The sequence below is a fragment of the Gobius niger genome (assembly GCF_951799975.1).
Source record: "Gobius niger genome assembly, chromosome: 3".
NCBI classification, from domain to species: Eukaryota; Metazoa; Chordata; class Actinopteri; order Gobiiformes; family Gobiidae; genus Gobius; species Gobius niger.
Window position 1 is genome coordinate 22,282,981 of NC_136854.1, and position 17,900 is coordinate 22,300,880.

The window sequence follows — 17,900 nt, forward strand, 5'->3', positions numbered from 1 at the left end:
TATAATTTTTAAGATACTGTTTAACGTCTAGACATTTAGTTGAACTTGTCATCCTCTAATTTAGGGTTTAAACTAAAGCTCTAGAACTAAATCTGGATCCACACAGCTAACTATTTCTTCAGACTTTTAAAGGCTGATTTACCAATTCTGGGCTGATGCAGTGGTAATCTTTTTGTCTTTAATATCTCCAAGGATGTTTACCCATTGTACTCCAAAACTTAAATATGCAAATGTATTTCTAAACTGTAAGCAGCTTACAGATAGTGTAATGTACAACACTACACACAGCATTGGAAGGATTACAATATTATCTGAAATCAAGCAACACATACATTTAAACATCAGGTTTCTCAAAACATATTTACTCGTCTAAACACAAAGAGTTCACTAGCAAGTCCACCTGGTCTTTATAAATAAAATTCCTAATGCATCATTGTGCGCCACTGTTAGTCACTGGAATCTGTACTTTTTATAATACACAATACATAATACATACATAATACATTTATAACCCACAGATGTGCTGTGTACAGAGGGAAACAGTCATCTCTAAACAGAGTTCATTTCACCACTACAAAACAGGATGAGAATTTCCATGATCGAAAATGTTTGCACAAGCAAAGAAAACATCCGGCACTGGCGGTACATGTCCTCATCTTCTGTCTAATGATCTGTTATGATGAGACCATGGTACTTGACAACATTGCATACATTCAAATTGAGAGCTTAAGGTCAGGAAACTTTAATGATCTATCCTCCTTTCTCCGTCAAATCATAATTACACTTAGAGTGGAGTCGTGCTTCACATCATGCAGTTCCTGCTTCACAGCGCACATGTAACAACTGCAGGAGACCGGCTGATTTAAGGCTTAACACATATCTGTAGTAGTGTATGTATTTATGTGTGTAACATAAACACAACAAAACAGCAAATACTCAAAAACTGTGCATCCCATTTTCTATAATGACATAATATTTTGACATGTCTTTCATTCACCCTGCGGTACAGAGATCAGTTGTAACAAATATGACTTTACACATCACTACACATCAACTGACTCAGCGAAAATGGCACAATCCTATTAAAGCATTTCCTCATTTCACTCCGGCGACTGCAATGTCACTTGTACACACGCACACAGACACTACAAAACACACACCTCTTCACACACTGATTTAAACACGTGACAAAGATTCATTTCACTAATGGACTTTCAGCTTAGCGCAATGATCTCAATGCGGGTTCTCTGTCAGGAAAAAAAATGTGAATGGTGGAGATTATGATGCACTTAATCAAGGGCAATCTGGCTCAGGTTTGGAGACCACAGTATTATAATTATAATATCGAAAAGAAGTATGTTGAAGTATAGGAACTACTTCGACACACTAAGAGATAATGTCAGCAGAACACTCCCTCGAGTACTTTCCAGTTTGTCTAATATATATTTAAATTTTCTAAAACGTATTATAAATGATCATATCTGAATAATCATTTTCAGTGAATTAAAAAAGTCTCCATTGTACATGGGCACACTGAGATGGTGTATGTGGTATGTATCATGTGACTTAGTGATCAGATATGTTCTTCAGTAGCGACAAAGATAGCGCTCAAAATGTCAGCCATATTTCAGTCACCTGACTGAGGCTCAGTTGTGAAGGGCAGGTTTCTTGTGTTTCACTGGGTGTGTATCCAAACAGTCACACTGCTTCTCCGGTATGGTACACAAAACACAAGCAGAGGTGCCTATGACAACCAGTCGCACTATGGTAAATATAAAATGCTATAATAAACGAGCCCCTGAATAAACGCTTGTCCCTCGTCTCCTGTGGACCTCATGACTTTCCATTATTTAGGTCATAAAGACAAAAAAAGTAAGTGCATGCTGTAAAGCACAGAGAACTATTTAATACTGCTTTTACTCTGGACCTGAGAAGAGTGTGACTGAAGGTTGTGTGTGTGTGTGTGTGTGTGTGTGTGTGTGTGTGTGTGTGTGTGTGTGTGTGTGTGTGTGTGTGTGTGTGTGTGTGTGTGTGTGTGTACGTACGTGTGTCGTTACTGTAAGGAGAGAAGGGGGGGGGGGGGGGGGGGGGGGGGGGTTGAGAACAGCTGCCAGTGGGACAAGGCCATCAGTCTGAGTGGGGATTGGAGAGGAGAGGGGTGTGGTGTAGAGAAAAGGATAACTAAACTCAGTTGGTTGGGATGTGGCAGAGGGGGCTGGGGGTGTTGGGTGCCAGGGGTGGGTATGTGATGACCACACTCAGCTATGGGACGGACACGGCAGTGACACAGCAGTCAGTGACAGTTATGACCTACTGGAGTGTCATGTTTGATGGGATTAGCTTGTGGTAAACAAGAACTCGCCAGTCAGAACCAGACTTAAAGAAATCACTGCATCCCAACATTCACATTTTTGACGCAATGGAATTTGAGTAATAATACAAAAAGGCAGGCATCTATAGAAACAAAAAAATAACAACAGTTTTAACTTAAGTTCCATGAGAGCGGAACGGAAAGGAACTTGAGAGAAGTTTGATTGGGTGGGGGCGCCCCCTGATGGTTTACTTTTCATTGCTTCATTGCTTTAAATTCAAAACCAGCCCAGACCACTATGTGAGTGACCAACGGGTGTCGCGGTGGAGAAAGATGAAAGGGTTAGACCAGGGGTGTCAAACTCACTTTCCACACTTGGTGGTGGTAAGCTGCTATTGAAGCCACAGACGCCCTGGGGCAGAGTGTCCACTTACCACGTAGCTATAATGTGTTGTTCATATCCTGATCTCTTATTATATCAGTGCCCTCTGCTGAACACGTGAGAAAACCTTTCCTTTTTAAAAAAAAAAATGTAAGCGGCCCCCTAGTGGCTGGAATGAGCATTAAGGTTATTCTTTTAAAAAATCATAAGGGCTCAAGACTTACTTTTTAATTTTTACATACTCTGGAATTTATGCTCTACAGGGCAGGATCCTCATGTTTGACACCCCTGGGTTAGACCCTGATAAACAAAGAGGTACAGTAACTTCCTGTTTATCATCAACTTTTTATTTTCATTTCACCTCTATGTCCCACTCTCAACATTTTAATAACTTACCATGCAATGTAAGGGACGTTAAATAGAGTTCGATGCTTTCTATAAAGCCTTTCCATAAACAGCTGATGCCAATAATCTAGCTTTGTTTCACTGAACATTTAGCTCAGCCGTAACACCAAAACAGGTGGGTTTTTCTGGTTTTAGGCTTTTTGTTCTGAGTGTGCATTGTTCCTCATCTAATCACTGTATCTAATCATAAACCAGCCAGCCCAACAAGCAAACCAGGCAAGGCCTCATGGTCTAAAGTAGTCTGAGGCCCTTTGGGCGTGGAACAGTTTAGATAAGCTGTGGATGGCCCATAAAACTCTTTGTTCTGTCCTGTCCCACTCTCTCCTGTCAAAATGGCCCCTAAAGATTTATAAACAAAAGCAATGTAAGGTAGTTTCTTTACCTGGTTGCATGTGCTGATGTCTACACCATTTTTCAAAAACTCCAAGACTTTGTCAATGTTCCCTGCTCGAGCCGCTCGTAGGAAACTGGTGTTGCTGTCAGACTGAAAAGACAGAAAAAATGAATCATTAAATACTTTTAGTCTTACACAAATACAAATTAAGCTCATCAGACTTTTTTTTTGCACATTTAAAGTTAAACACAAATTAGGCTACTTGTTGACAAGTGGCCAGGAGTCATATTTGACTTACATCCATTCTGACCTAGTTTGCAAAAGCGGTAATTTTGGAAGGTACAGAATATCTGCTGACCTGGATCCTGTAAACATTCTAAGGATAGCTTGAATGCCTTCCACCAAAAGATGTGAACATAAATCAGTGCATTATGGTTAAATCCACTGTGGAGATTTCTGATACCAGAACAGACAACATTTATTATTGCTAATTTGGAATATAATAAAACAAAACACTTTATTTTATTTATCTTCTCAATTTAAAAAGTATATATTCATGAATCATGATGGTAAAATCTGAATTTGTCTCTCTATATTTATTGAGATTGATCAATATGAGGAATATGATCTATTTTTTGCCATATTGTGCAGCTGGTACTGTAATAAAAATCAAAATCACAGTTTGTACCACCACAAAGCACAGTGTCAAGTCAATGACATGTTTTCTATAAACAACACAATAATCTGCCTCTCCATCCAGTCTCCTAAAAAGCTTTGAAATGCATGTATTTCTAACAATTCATATTCCAGTTTTCTCTTAAATGTTTATGTTGGGTATATTGCAAAAAAACTGGAATCCCACTTTTCTTACAAATCACAGCTGTTCAAACAATGCAGTTGTTCTCAGAGTCTTATGCGTGTATAGGGTCTTAAGGTCAAAGGGCTTCACATTGCCATTGTTAGTGTAGAACTATTTGAAGCACGTTTAAGTCTGAAAAGAGATCTCCAGGACTGGTGTTGGACGACTAATTTGTGTGCACTGTGATCAAACACACTCACATGTCTGGATTAAGTTGACACCCTGATACCACAAAGGTCGCGGCCTTTCTCACACACTCTCAAACACATATTTTGCATGCTTTGACCCCCTCATGAGAGTTGCTGCCAAACCTTTAATTAGCGTGATCCCTACTACGCACCTATACATGCTGACAGTGCCCAACAACATGCACTGTATTCATGGAGTAAACAGAGTAATGAAGACTTTGACACTAATGTAGCACATGAGCAGGTTTCAAAAATCCAGAAAAGAAAACTCATGATATGCTCATCTCTTACCAAAGAATCATCAAAGTCATTTCCAGACTCAGCTGCCCTGTAGCAGTCTGTACGATGGTTACAGTCATTCTCACTCTTGGCCCTTTTAGGAGATCCACAGCTCTCACAAGATGTCGAGTTTCCCATTATAGTTGCATCGACAAATATCTATTAGTTCCACTTTGCTTCCTGATCTGCATTTGTCTATGAATTTGTTCTATCCTCATCTGGTGTTCTTCACCTTCGTCTTGTAACCATTTCTCTCAGTAGTCCACCTCAATCCTGAATACTACTTCTTCCTGTGAGCTATTTTTACTTGGGGAGGCCTGTCTTGGAGCATACCCAGCCCCTTACAGTGTGTGCCAGGGTGGGGTGCAGGACAGCTGGGCTCCATGTTGTCAGGAGAGAGCATGAGCTTGTGCTGTCAAGGAACACGAAGAGCCATCAAACTCAATGAAACTTTGGACATACCAGTAAGGTCAGGTTTCAATACAACTTCAAAACGGACAGTCTCGGATTACATAGAAAAACTAGATCGGCATTTGCAAAGTCTATTTGATCTCATTGAGGATTGGTGAGAAAAACGTTAACGGCAAAGCCTAAAGGTTTTTAGTCATTTTATTCTGAAGGAGAAAAAAAGGGAAGCATCACTCACACTTTTCCATCCGAACCGTGCAAAGCGCGGAAAACCCTTTCAGCGCTGTTTGTTTGTGTGTGAGCGCAATCAAACCATGCTCAGACCCAGCTTGGTTCAGGACTTTGGCCCGCTTGGAGGAGGTGGGCCAGAGTGCGGCAGGGTTGCTCATGTATTATTCTGTTCTCGTAGCCTATTTCAAGGCTGAGTATCATCCATGGAGGAAAGATGCTCAGAGCGACCAGTGCCTGTCTGCTCTGTCCACTGCCACAGCTGAGCGGAGGGCAGGCAGACACTCACATCGCCATGGGAGTCTGTCCACTCCCTGTCCTGCCCACTTACTGCGGCAGGTATGAAGCTGCACTGCACAGAGTGCCACCCGACCGCGCAAACATCTAGTCTACAGACTCATCGGGCCCATAATCTTACGGAGTTGACCAAAATGTGACCACTAAAACTGCACTAATGTGTTTTCATCCAGATAAAACTTTATGCTTCATTTCCAATTCAGTAAAGTCACTGATGAAGAGCACAGTTCACTCTCCTCCCTCTCTCACCCACCAGTGCCTGAGACTCCCTCCTCCTCCTCTTCTCTACTGATCCTCCTGTTTTTTTCTTCCCTTTTTCACTCCTGGAGTTTTTACTCTTGTTACACAAAGCTCCTCAAAATGCATGTAATGGCAAATCGGACTCAAAAAGACAAAAGTTACAACTGACAAAGCAATGCCACGTGGTGAAAAGTAGTTGAGGATCACATGCGTTATGCAATGACAATAAGTACATTGCTGGTGATGCATGTGCTGAGTGGAGAGACACAGGATTGATTGTGAGGCAGATTATCTGTGGAACTCAACAGGATTTATGTAGATTGAGACACAACCAGCTTTGTAATAAATCATTCTAGATTACATACATGTTATAATCCCATAGACAAAATGCCCAACCCTTAAGTCTATATATAAATCAACTGTATTAGCACTTAATCCTCTTCCTACATAAAAGGCTTATTTTACACACACATATGTAATAAGATAGATATTGGTGGGTAGTTCTGCCTGTTATCCTTTAAGAATGAACACATCTTGTATTTTATGACATGTATGCTGTACTGGCATAAATAATGAATATCTCTAAATAGAGTTGCCTCATGATTGTCCATTTTGGCATGCTTCCATGCACTCACTATAATATATTAGGCTGCGGGAAAACAATTCAAGACAGAGGCTATTGTATGATATTCAGTATTCCAGCAATGTAAGCAGTCCCAAAGCTAAAAACAAATGTGTACCTGCAGTTTTCGCTCACGCCTCGCTCGTTGGCGCCTTCTTTTCTCTCTAGCCTTCTGCAGAGCTTGATACTCAGGGTGTTGCTCAAGTTCTCTGACCTTCTTTAGGTGAGCTGCTGCATGGGCCATGACTGCCTCAAATTGCAAATCTGGTGGTCATGCAGAGGTAGCATAAGACTTTACCTATAGTTTGAAACTATAGGTAAAGCTTTTGTTCCTGTCCATATAAAAAGCAAAACCAATCTTTACTCCAGCACCACCAGTCCAGTACGAAATAAGAATGCCGGGCAAATGAATGTGGGCAAAGACAGGAGATGATGGCAGAATAGGCTTGAATAATGATGAGAGTAAGTCCTCCCTGTCACAGATCACATCTGATGGCCCCATCCAGATGTGCACAGTAAATGCAAATGAACAGCGCTTGAGCAGATGTGGGACAGTGCTAGTGCTAATACATAGAAATTACTCGAGGGTAAGAGAACAAACCATTTAAACTTATGTTAAACATATTTCAGCATTTAAAATTTGATTCTATTGGCACTTTAAACTAACTTGAAGGCAAATATTTGTTTTTACTTTACCGAAGAAAAATATATTGTGTACATTTAATTCTATCATTTCTACTCAAATACATTTTTTAACTGGAGTTTAAATTTTGGTTTAAAATATTCACTGTATTCATCATCAGAAGTATCGGGAAAATCAAGTACGTAAACGACACAGATTCAGCATCATCTGTTGGTTAGATAAGGTCGGTTTGATTTCTTTTTCTACTCAAAACCTCATTGCGAAGGGTCTGAACGCAGCTGATGGAGGAGCATGTGATCAGTGGAGCTCCACTTTTCCACAGGAAATGACGTCACCTCCGCAGGACAATGCTGTCTTAAACTAATCCAAACTAAACCTAACCCTAATCCTACCCTTCACTGATCACGTGACTCTCCATCAGCTGCGACCCTCTTGAAGGCATTGGAATAATTTCTGACTGAATATTTGTGGATTTACTGACCTCTTGTGGCCAGAGTGAGTTTCATTATGACAAGCACATTGCTTTCTAATCCATATTTGCACACTAGCGCACCCCCAATGGCATAGTCATCGTTCTGCCTGGAGATCACTGAGGAACAACAAAGTTTAAACATGGATCACGGGTTGTAAAAGTATACAGGTTGAGTACACACTGTTCTTATGTCAGATCATATATTGAGGGAACGCACCATTCATCTAAAGAGGGATGAGAAACAAGCAGTTCTGGCTTCCCCCGTTACACACAGGAAAGTGGGTTGGTCCGGCCTCAGCTGCACTGCACCTTAGCACTGACAGATTTGATGGCAGAAGGAAATGAACTGGAAATGGTGTATATGGGTCTACAAGGTTGTCATTTCAGCACCACGGACAGGGATGCTACTAACATCATTTCTGGTCCCACATAAAAAGCCTGATGTGCAAGTGTATTTAACAGCGGCAGTGTCATGCCAAATAGCTCTGCCACTAAAGGTGGAAGTGATAGAACCAGCACGATCATTTAAACCCCCCTCCCACACACACACACCCCGGCCGAGGTTTCCTCTGTCTGACTTGAGCTGCACTACCGCCCTCTGCTGGCCATTATTTACAAGTAGTTTGTTGCAGTGGTACAATTTGCTAATAAGACACATGTATAAAATATTTCTTTATCTTTTTTCTTATTTCTTTCTTATTTCTTGGGCAAAATAACCAGAAAGGAATACAGAAAATGCCATCTGTACAAGGGACACAAAAGAAAACAAACAGGCCTATACATTGGTACATGAAATGGAGTAGGAAGACGGCACTTATTTTTAAACCACCTAGATCTAACTTTACATTGTCCATTAAGAAAAATCTAGGAAAAAAACACATGAACTAATGTTAATTAAAGAAATTACTAGGAGTCCAAAACACATACATATAATACAATACCACAAATGCATATGGCATAATGACACAGTGATCTATGCGTCATTACATACAAAATGCGGGTGAACACAAGGTCTAGATTTCTCAATTTTCGCACAAATCCATATTTTATTGACTGCCATGTCACCTGACCCCGCACATCTCTGTCCATCTATTTACACTGGGACCATTTTATAGCTACTTACATTAGCAAAAGCTGATCAATATCATCTTATTGACCCCTTCATCCACTAGGTTGATGAGGATTAAGAGAATGCATTAAAAAGCTCCAGACCAGTGTGCGTCCATTTAGGAGTCACGTTACAGTGTGCAGGTTTTGGCTCCTGTAGGGAGACTGGCTAATGGTGTACGTTCCACTTTATAGATCCAGGGCTTTTATAATGCCCATTAGGACGGAGTGATAGACAGATACAAGAGGATCGTGTCATATGACTTGTCTGCACATGTGTTGACTATGTAGCCCGAGTTTAGTTTTACATGATCCAATATATTGACAAACATGCGTGGCCTTGGAGCCGGTATAAGTAACTACGATTTGAAATCAGTTACCAATAGGACGGCAAGATGAATTGCAAAATGTTAATTTGAATAGTTGTAATTAGTAAATCAATCGCAGCAGTTATTTAGGCAAATTTCCTCCAATGGAAAGATTAGACTAATGTAAAACTTTCAACTTTTTTTAATTTGAACTCTTAAACTAACTAACCAAGTTGGCCAGTAAAGTTGCAATTAGACATTTTTTCTAAAAGATTCAGTCCAAGTGTTGTGAATTATGACTATTAAAGGAATACTCACTTGCTTCTAACCAAATATACACTAATTGCGGTCATAATTATGATTATCGATATCATTATTAGTTATTGTGGCACTTGGCTCACAGTGTTGTTTATCGCTTGTTTACCTTCTAATGGACTTTGTGCTGACTGGTGAGAGGAGTCTGTGGGCCAAACATACAGTACATTATGAGCCATCAAGTTTAATGGAGGGAGGATGCTTCTGTTTTGAGACTTCAACCCGTTCATTCTTCATGATACAATCTGCAGCACGCACTTACTTGCTTTTCCCCAGACATGTTAGGGATGGATTTGTTTTTGTTTTGTCTGTTTTTCATATAAAATCGAATGATGGCCTGTTTAAGAGCACATGGTCAATGTAGAAATTCTATTCAATATTTAACCACTTTAATCCAGCAACACAATTCTCTTTCTTATTTAGTACAATACCATTTACAAAAGCATCGCACTTAAAAATCAATTGTTGCTTTAACAGCAGCATAATAGGTAATCATAGGTAATAATACTTCTTTGTCTGAACACACCTAACAAAACTCTGAAGATATAAGTAGCCAAAGTATATTTTTTATGCCACAGTCATTGTTACTCGGAGCAGACGTTTGATGAACACACACACACACACACACACACACACACACACACACACACACACACACACACACACACACACACACACACACACACACACACACACACACACACACACACACACACACACACACACACACACACACATTTCCCTTCAGGTTATTGATTCTAAACTGCAGCTGAACCCTGCATCATGTGATCACAAAAGGAGGGAGAAAAACGCCCACGTCACTGGTTCTGTCCACCTGGCTCCTTGAGAAAAACTTTCTGTATGTTTTCACTGCTAATTAAAGCAAATGTAAAGATTGGTTGGAATAATCCTTGACACAATGTGCATCAATAAAATAATTACACAGCCATAAACACAACGGAACACAAAGTCACTATTGATTTTGTATCAGATTTCACAAATGAGACTCGTTGAAAGTGGTTCAGGGGGATACACCCATTGTAATGTCAATACAAAGTGTCCAGTCGCTAATATACTGTACTTAAGAAACATGTAAACAAGAGTCAAATCTATTACATTTGTAACTGTGTGCAGAGACAATGGGGCGATGGATCTAAAATGTCGTCATGCTCTGTTTCATTTAATATTGGTTAGGAAAGGTCAGTGCCATACAGTTCAAACCCACTCGACAGTCTGTCTCAAAACTAGATTAGACAATATTTCACACGTTCAGCAGCACATGGTCTGGTTTATGTAAGGAACAGAATACAGTATACAGTACAGTATAGTATTTTTGAGTGGAGGAAGAAAAAATGGCGCATGGTGAGATGTATTAGATGAGACATTTACCCTTGATACAGTCACATGATCGGCCGGGGGGAAGACCAGGTCATAGAGAGAGAAAGCTGAGATGACCACACCTCACTGTAACTCAGAGGCTACTGCACACTGTATTATTCTGTTTACTGGGTACAATTCTACGTGTTGCTTTAAGATGCTATCGCTGGAGACATGTGGGTTATATTTAACAATGATTCATTTTTGCTAGATTAAATTTGGGACTTTTAAGGTCTTATTATTGGGTCCTGGTTTAGCATATTTTACTTTAGCTTTAGACCTTGTATAGTCTGGATTTAGTGCTGGTCTAAACCTGGTGGTACTTCACAGAAACAAAGCCAAATAGTTTATATGATGGTACTTGTGAGAAGTTTAAGAACTGCAGCTCTGCCTGTACACCAGGTGAAAAAGCATGTGTGACAATAATATCGAATGCCAGTACATATTGACTGAATGTAAACATGACTGGCAAAATGTCTTTGTTGCATACAAGTATAGATGTCAAAAAGGGAGGATAATTATGCATATTCATGATGCGGGTGTATTTGTCTTTTGGATTTGATCTGAAAAGTTATCGAGTCACGATTCCCCTCACACCATTTCTTTTGTACCTCTTTTAATGTTGTTCCTCAGCAATTTAAGTCCAGCATAATATAACCTCTCTTTCTGTCTCTATAAATAGATTGTGCACATTCTGCTGCCAGGTGTACATTATTTTATATGCTAACAGTTCGACCTCAAGCATCTTTGTTTCTATTGGTGGCGCTCTGTGCAATGACTTGGAAAACAGCAGTAACCCCACAGTAATTTACAGCATTCACTTATTCTGTTTGAAGTGCAGCCAAGTCCCCGGAGAAAAAATATGACGTCAGTTTGCCATGTCCATAAATGAGATAAGACCGAGAAACTAGTCCAACAGTGCTATGATCCTGCTGCAGTGGCAATCTTTCCTCGATGCATCTAAATTTGACCTTTGTTGGTTAAGACGTGTTTCTTCTGACGATCCAACTATAAGATACTTTATGACTTGACTCAAAAGGCAAATGCACCTGCATCTTTTGCGATTCATCAAATTTTAATTGAACTGTGATTAACAACGACTATGTCCAGGCACAGTTTGCTTTACAATGGAAAAGGTCTAGCTAATCCTGTGATGATAACAGCTTTGTTTGGAGAGAAATGACATGTAGGTTTGTCCCCTTAGTCTCAATAGTGTCAAATAATGAAAAAAAGCATCTAAGCATTCAATCAAATGTGTAATAAATCTGCATTCTGCTGCCTTTCCTGTGCCGTCGTGCTATTTTCACAGTGAAGCGCTTTGAAGTGTGTTCCTGTGAGGATCCCCAGCGCCGGCAAACATGAGAGAAGAGAGGAGATAAATCCAGACAGCAGACAGAGAGCCTGGGTACATTAGAATGAAGGGGGTGTTTCTGAGAAGCCTATTGATCACTGACCACGCCCACCACCCTCTCTCTGTGCCTCATTCAACTAACGGGAAATAAAGTCATAAGTCATAAATAATTAAGATGCTTTTAACGTTGATCTCAAAACACCTGCTCCCCCACAAAGCATGACAGTGCATCGGCAGACAATATGGGGCTTCCTTTTGTTTTTTTCATTGACATAATGTTTTGTTTAAGTCCACAACAATACAATGCACATATATCTGTCTGCACAAACAGTACACAGCTTTATGACCTTATCTAACCAGCTTGAAGATCATGGTGACAGTGAACTAGGGCTTGTCTGACATTCTCACTTCCTTCTCTTACCCAATAAGAGGTATCACATACCTTAGATCCTTGGAAAGGGACTTAGGCATTATGGAGCCATGTGATAGCTATTTACGTACAAGATGTGCTATGGCAAATATAGACTCTGGGCAGGAACGTCACAGGTTTCCTATGCGTGCAACAACATATGAAAAAATTCCCATCAAAGAATTGTTGCCTTCATAAACAACCATTATCCGACAGTTTTTAGCATGCATCTCATTTTAACTTTATAATCTCTTATTATGAACAATTCAATGAAAGAATGGTATGTTTTTTGTTGCTTTTACAGCTGCCGATCACTCTCATGAGTAATAATACTGATGTAATTACGTTTATATAATTACTCATGAGCTCTTCTAACCAGTGCTCTAACACTAAGGGCAAATTTACCACCCTCCGTAACCACAGAGAACCTTACATGCTACTGAGTGCAGCTCGTGCGCATGTAGCTCCAGTACGTATGGCTCAAACCAGCCTGAAGAGCTAAAGTAATGAATGCTCCATTAAGGACTCTCTTCCTGCAGAATCCCATCACTGAGCTCCCAGAGGAGACAGAGACAGGCAGCAAAGACAGAGCAGGAGCTGAAGAGGAGCAGATGAAAATGTCAAAAGGTGTGGAGAAACCTGACCTGCTGGGACATCACTGTTGTGGAAAAAGAAGCGGGGTGCGTGAATGGAACGCTAGACCAAGCCTATATACTCTCACTGACACTTCACCCACATTACCCCACATCAGTAAGTGGCCTGTTACAAGGATTGCACCTGACACAACGTAGTGACAAATCATAATTCAACACGAAAATGTAAGAAGCAGCTGCTACATTCATACAAAACAAACACAGGTATGTGTTAAAAAGATCAGAACAGGACAAAAACTGCATTTACAAACTGCAAAGTAAGATATTAAGGGCTGGCTGTAGGTGTGATGGTGATGTTGTCCTGTGATGAGAAAACAGACTGTATCTGTATTGCCTGACAACAGCCCAGAGCTGTGGGTTAATGCTCAATGACTCGGGTCCACTGAGCTCACACTCAGACACTTGCTCACACAAGAAGTGGCTATTTTTCTACTGCAAAATCACACTCACAGTATTTTTAGCCTGACAACTAACATCACTCTATTCCTTTGTAATTGTCCCACTTTGTCTTATGAGTATTTATTACACCTTAAACACAACATAAGATTTCTTGTCAAAGTGTTACTTTGTCCAAGTCAAAAGATGGAGACACATTTCCATGACACACTCAAAGCAAAAGCTACAAGTTATCATGTAAACATTCATCCCCAGTTCAGATGAAACGGTATGGACGCTCGTGGAACTCTTTTGACTGGGATGAGATCAGTGGCCCCACCCAAAGAAGAAGCTTGTGTGCATAGCTGCCTGCTTGGACTGTGTGTGTGTGGCATTGGAGTCCATTACTGAAATCACATTAGCCTGAAAGAGTGAGCTCAAGCAGGAAACAACCCACCTCCTACCATCTCCTGACTCTAGCCACCAAATACACCCAGGGTCGATAAGACCTGTGCATCTGTCCTCATACGCTCTTATCATGTTTCATATGAAGAGTGATGCTGAGTCAGCATTTATACCAAAATATTGACCTGTCATGAGAGGTGAGATCAATAAGATAGACATCAGTCAGCTATTAAACCTACAATTACACTGTTATTGTCTATTTGTCAAATCAAAGCAAGAAAGAAAAGAAAGTCTAGCACATGTAAACAAACAGTGATCTCACATCTGCCTAACTTTCTCACCAAGCCCTTCATGATAAATACACTGTCCTCTGCAAAAAGATGAAAAATAAGGCTCAGGATCAATAAACATAATGCAATTTGAGCTATTTAAGAAGGCTAATGATTGAGTATTGCATCTCTATGCAAAAATATGTCTGGGCTATATTTCTCAAGCAACTGAAGCATAACCCACAGACACTATGTCTCCTAAAACCTATTGTGCATAATATTTAATAGAGTAAAAGTAAGCTTGTTTGTTTTTTGACCAACACAAGTGGCACCATAGATGTGAGCAGTCTCACAGTCCTCGCTGAGATCACAACACCATTGTCCATGAAAACATGCATTGACATACGTGTTTGAACTCTGAAGACATCGACTGTGAATCTGTTTCATAACAAAACAGATAAATTAAAACGTGGCGGTGTGCTAGAGTAAGGCACCGCCTTTGAGAGCTCATACTGCCAGTGTGCACTGCTCGTTACACGGCTGGCTGGGCCAGTCAATGCAGAGAACGGGGTACAGACCCACCTGGCGGATCCGGCCCTGGTGAAGAGGAGCAGGATGTCCACCCTCCGGAGAAGTGCTGGCTGAGGAGGCCATCTTCAAGTCCCGGTCGGAGCCGCCGCCCCTGAAGAGACTTTCTTCAGATCTACTTGACATTATGGCTCGGGCTCGCAGCTGCAGCCGCCGCAGTCACGGGGGTCTTGTAGCCGGGGCAAGGTGATATCTCTTCGGGCCTCGGAATCAAGCAGGTTCGTTGGGACACGGGATCATTGTGTACAGTTAGTTCAGCAGCAGACAGGACGGTGTCCGTGCGCAGGCTGGAGGATGCTCCCCAGTGCTACAGGAGCCTGCGTGTGTGGAAATGTGAGCGCGCCGCAGATGCGCTTTCCCGAAACTCCGCAGGATCGCTGCTGCCTTCAAGGGCAATGGGAAACGTCACAGAGACTGCCCATTAAACTGACTAGGCCTTGCGCGCCGTGAAATACAACTACACATTTGAAACACCAAGCAAGACAGAAAAAAATGTCCCTAAACTTAAGCTACACGGTTCATTCAGATGTTAGAATTTGCGTAGCTTGTTTTTGAGTTAATACAAATGTTTTATGCACGACATGACACAAAGCAAAGTAGACACAAGCTATAGTCTCTGGCTAAGCTTATATAATAAATCAATCAAAAGCACTTGATGTATACCAAATTTGGTGGTATCAAACTGAAGAAAAATGGGAAAGATGTTTGCTACGCCGTTGCCATCAGAGCTTTTTTAGTACAAAGTGGAAGGCTTAGATCAGGCTAATGTTAATAACCGCAACATCTTATTAATATAATAACAATAATAATAACAATATTTCTTACAACGTTTGTAAAAATATAAACAAATCTTTATTACAATTTGATATTTACTGTTCACTATGAATGCACCACTGAAGTTTCCAAACCATGACTGACACCAGAAATTACAGTTGCACTTAACATAAACAAGTACAGAAGACAAATGTACATAGTAAAAAAAGAAAAAAGAAAAAGATTTTATGTTATCTTTTTAATTTTCAGACAGTAGATCCATCGGCTCCTCACTACGGTTGCACAGATGCGCTTCAACAATTTCTCCAAACAGCGTCCTCTTCAGCAAGTTGTAGGCCATGGGGAGAAGCTGCTTGACAACCTTATGGAAATACTAATGGGGAAAAACATTAAACAACACTAAAAAACACTATTTTAATCAAACATATGAAATGCTTACATGCGATCCGTAACAGAAGAGGTCTATTCCCAGCTCATAACCCATGCCATAGTCGCACTCGTCATTGGCAAACTGCACAAATGTGATCATCTCTTGTATAGGTCCAAATGCTTTAATTCGCTCTTCATCACTTTTTGCTTCAACAATGGCTTTGCAGATCTTTTTAAGTCCAGCTAAAACAGAAGAATACACACAAACATATATTTTTGAATTTCTCACTTGAATGCTCTGATGTCGAGCAATAAAGATAAAGATTACCATCAGTTTCTGGTAGTTCTCTGTATCCAACATCATTCTTGTCAACAGGAACAACTATGCCAGCTCCATGGAATGTCTTTGTGACGACCTAACAAAAAATACCATCACACACACACACACACACAAAACATTCAACATTGTTCTCATTTTATTTACAATACACAATGTTTCTCAGGTTATTAGTATCGGTGTACCTTCCTGTCTCTCTGCTTCATGTTTTTGGTTTTCTGCTCTAGGGACAAGCTCAGAGCCTCAGCTTTGTCATGTAACTTCTCCTCTAGACCTTCCAAATCTGCCTTCTGACTCCCCTTTTCTTTCTTCTTCCTCTGAAGATACAAACTGATGGCAAAACAGAAAGGTTCTGCATTGTTAAACTGTAAGTAAAGGGTCTATGTGGAGCGGCTGTGGCTCACAGGTTGAGCATTTGCCCAATAATTCCAAGGTTGCATCAACATGATAATAATTTTTTTTTAAAATGTTTTGTTTTTTTAAATAAACCAAAAGGGTGTACTCACTAAACTGCAGCAAACACATTTTCACCCATCTGTGTTATAGTACAGCCCTTGTTGGCATCACTTTCCCCCACAAAGGATGGAAGTGAATCTGGGGTATCTCTGCGAAGAAGACATCAAATTTGAATTCAATTTGGCAAATAGTCAACAGATCATTATTCATTTTTTAATCACGTACCTGTAATAGCCAAAGTGAAGCTTGTTGCAATCATTTTTAATTATAGTTTGCAACTCCGGTGGATCATAGAAGTATCTCCAGTGAAGATGTAAATTTGGTTTAGTCTTCAGTTTTTTGTGAATTCCAGCCAGAACCTCAAAGGGACCAACCAGCTGTAGCCCCAAAGTGTCTGTTAATGCACCTGTAGAGAGTAAAAACACAATATTATTATGGAAATAACACTAAAAGATTATATCAGATGTTAGACTGGTGTACCACAGGGGTCGTCTGGAAGCAGCTCCTTGCAGAAGTCCCAAAAGTGGTACAAATCTTCAGGCATTTCAAGTTTGTAAAGGTCTTTCAGCTCATCTCGTTGTTGTGGATTTACAGCTGATAAAGACACTTCCGTCGATTCGTCTGTGCAGGTTTTCTTCGGTTTTCTATTTTCAGAAACCGACTCCTGCACACAAATACAGATAATACATTGTACATTATATGGCCAACTCACGCAATAAAGGTATAGGTCTTTTAAATGTTGCTGAAAAAAGTAACGGTGTAATTTGTGAGCGTGTACAAGGCCTTTTTACTGTAATTTAAGATCTTTCGGCAACGAATGAATGACAACATACAACATTCACTGCCATATTGCCGTGTCCAGTGCTGCGACGCGGACATCATGCATCACATCTGCCCAAAGCGCACACCGCGGATTGCACCGTCCAAATCATTTGTAAAGAATCGTTTGTGCAGTTGAACATCCTTGCAAACCAGCGCATTTGTTGATAAAGGATTCGGGGCTCGATACTCGTACCTGAAGAGATTTTAGTTTTCTTTTTGCGCGCCCTGCCATGTTTTTTTCCTCGTCCTGTCGTTCACTTCCTCTGGCTTTCGAGCAGCACAGTGAAGCAGAGATCTCGCTGAAACGCGTACTGCTG

At 40.5% G+C, this 17,900-nt stretch overlaps 2 protein-coding genes across 2 annotated transcripts in view; both read right to left on the reverse strand.

Moving 5' to 3' along the window:
* LOC306961047 (uncharacterized protein) overlaps window positions 1-15,227 on the reverse strand; it is a 67,682-nt gene extending 52,455 nt beyond the window's left edge. The window contains exons 1-2 of the mRNA XM_079553655.1: window positions 14,820-15,227; window positions 3,481-3,582 (exon numbers count right to left, since the gene is read on the reverse strand). Coding sequence (XP_079409781.1) covers window positions 3,481-3,582; window positions 14,820-14,951 — 234 coding nt within the window. The 5' untranslated portion in view covers window positions 14,952-15,227. The remainder of the gene's footprint in view (window positions 1-3,480; window positions 3,583-14,819) is intronic.
* A 595-nt stretch (window positions 15,228-15,822) lies between these two features.
* hpf1 (histone PARylation factor 1) lies at window positions 15,823-17,870 on the reverse strand. The gene is made up of 8 exons (XM_079552786.1): window positions 17,777-17,870; window positions 17,242-17,425; window positions 16,987-17,167; window positions 16,812-16,910; window positions 16,491-16,635; window positions 16,297-16,384; window positions 16,039-16,211; window positions 15,823-15,972 (listed from the first exon to the last, which is right to left on the reverse strand). The coding sequence occupies exons 1-8, from the start codon at window positions 17,813-17,815 to the stop codon at window positions 15,838-15,840; spliced, it is 1,044 nt and encodes a 347-aa protein (XP_079408912.1). The 5' UTR covers window positions 17,816-17,870; the 3' UTR covers window positions 15,823-15,837.
* Between the last annotated feature and the right edge of the window lie 30 nt (window positions 17,871-17,900).

What these genes read in the sequence shown, in the direction of transcription:
- hpf1 (XM_079552786.1), bottom strand. Translation starts at nt 17,815, where the DNA reads ATGGCAGGGCGCGCAAAAAGAAAACTAAAATCTCTTCAG. An exon ending in GCTTCCAGACGACCCCTGTG is followed by an intron (nt 17,168 to 17,241) that starts GTACACCAGTCT and finishes TACTCTCTACAG; the next exon opens with GTGCATTAACAGACACTTTG. An exon ending in AGAACTACCAGAAACTGATG is followed by an intron (nt 16,212 to 16,296) that starts GTAATCTTTATC and finishes CTTCTGTTTTAG; the next exon opens with CTGGACTTAAAAAGATCTGC.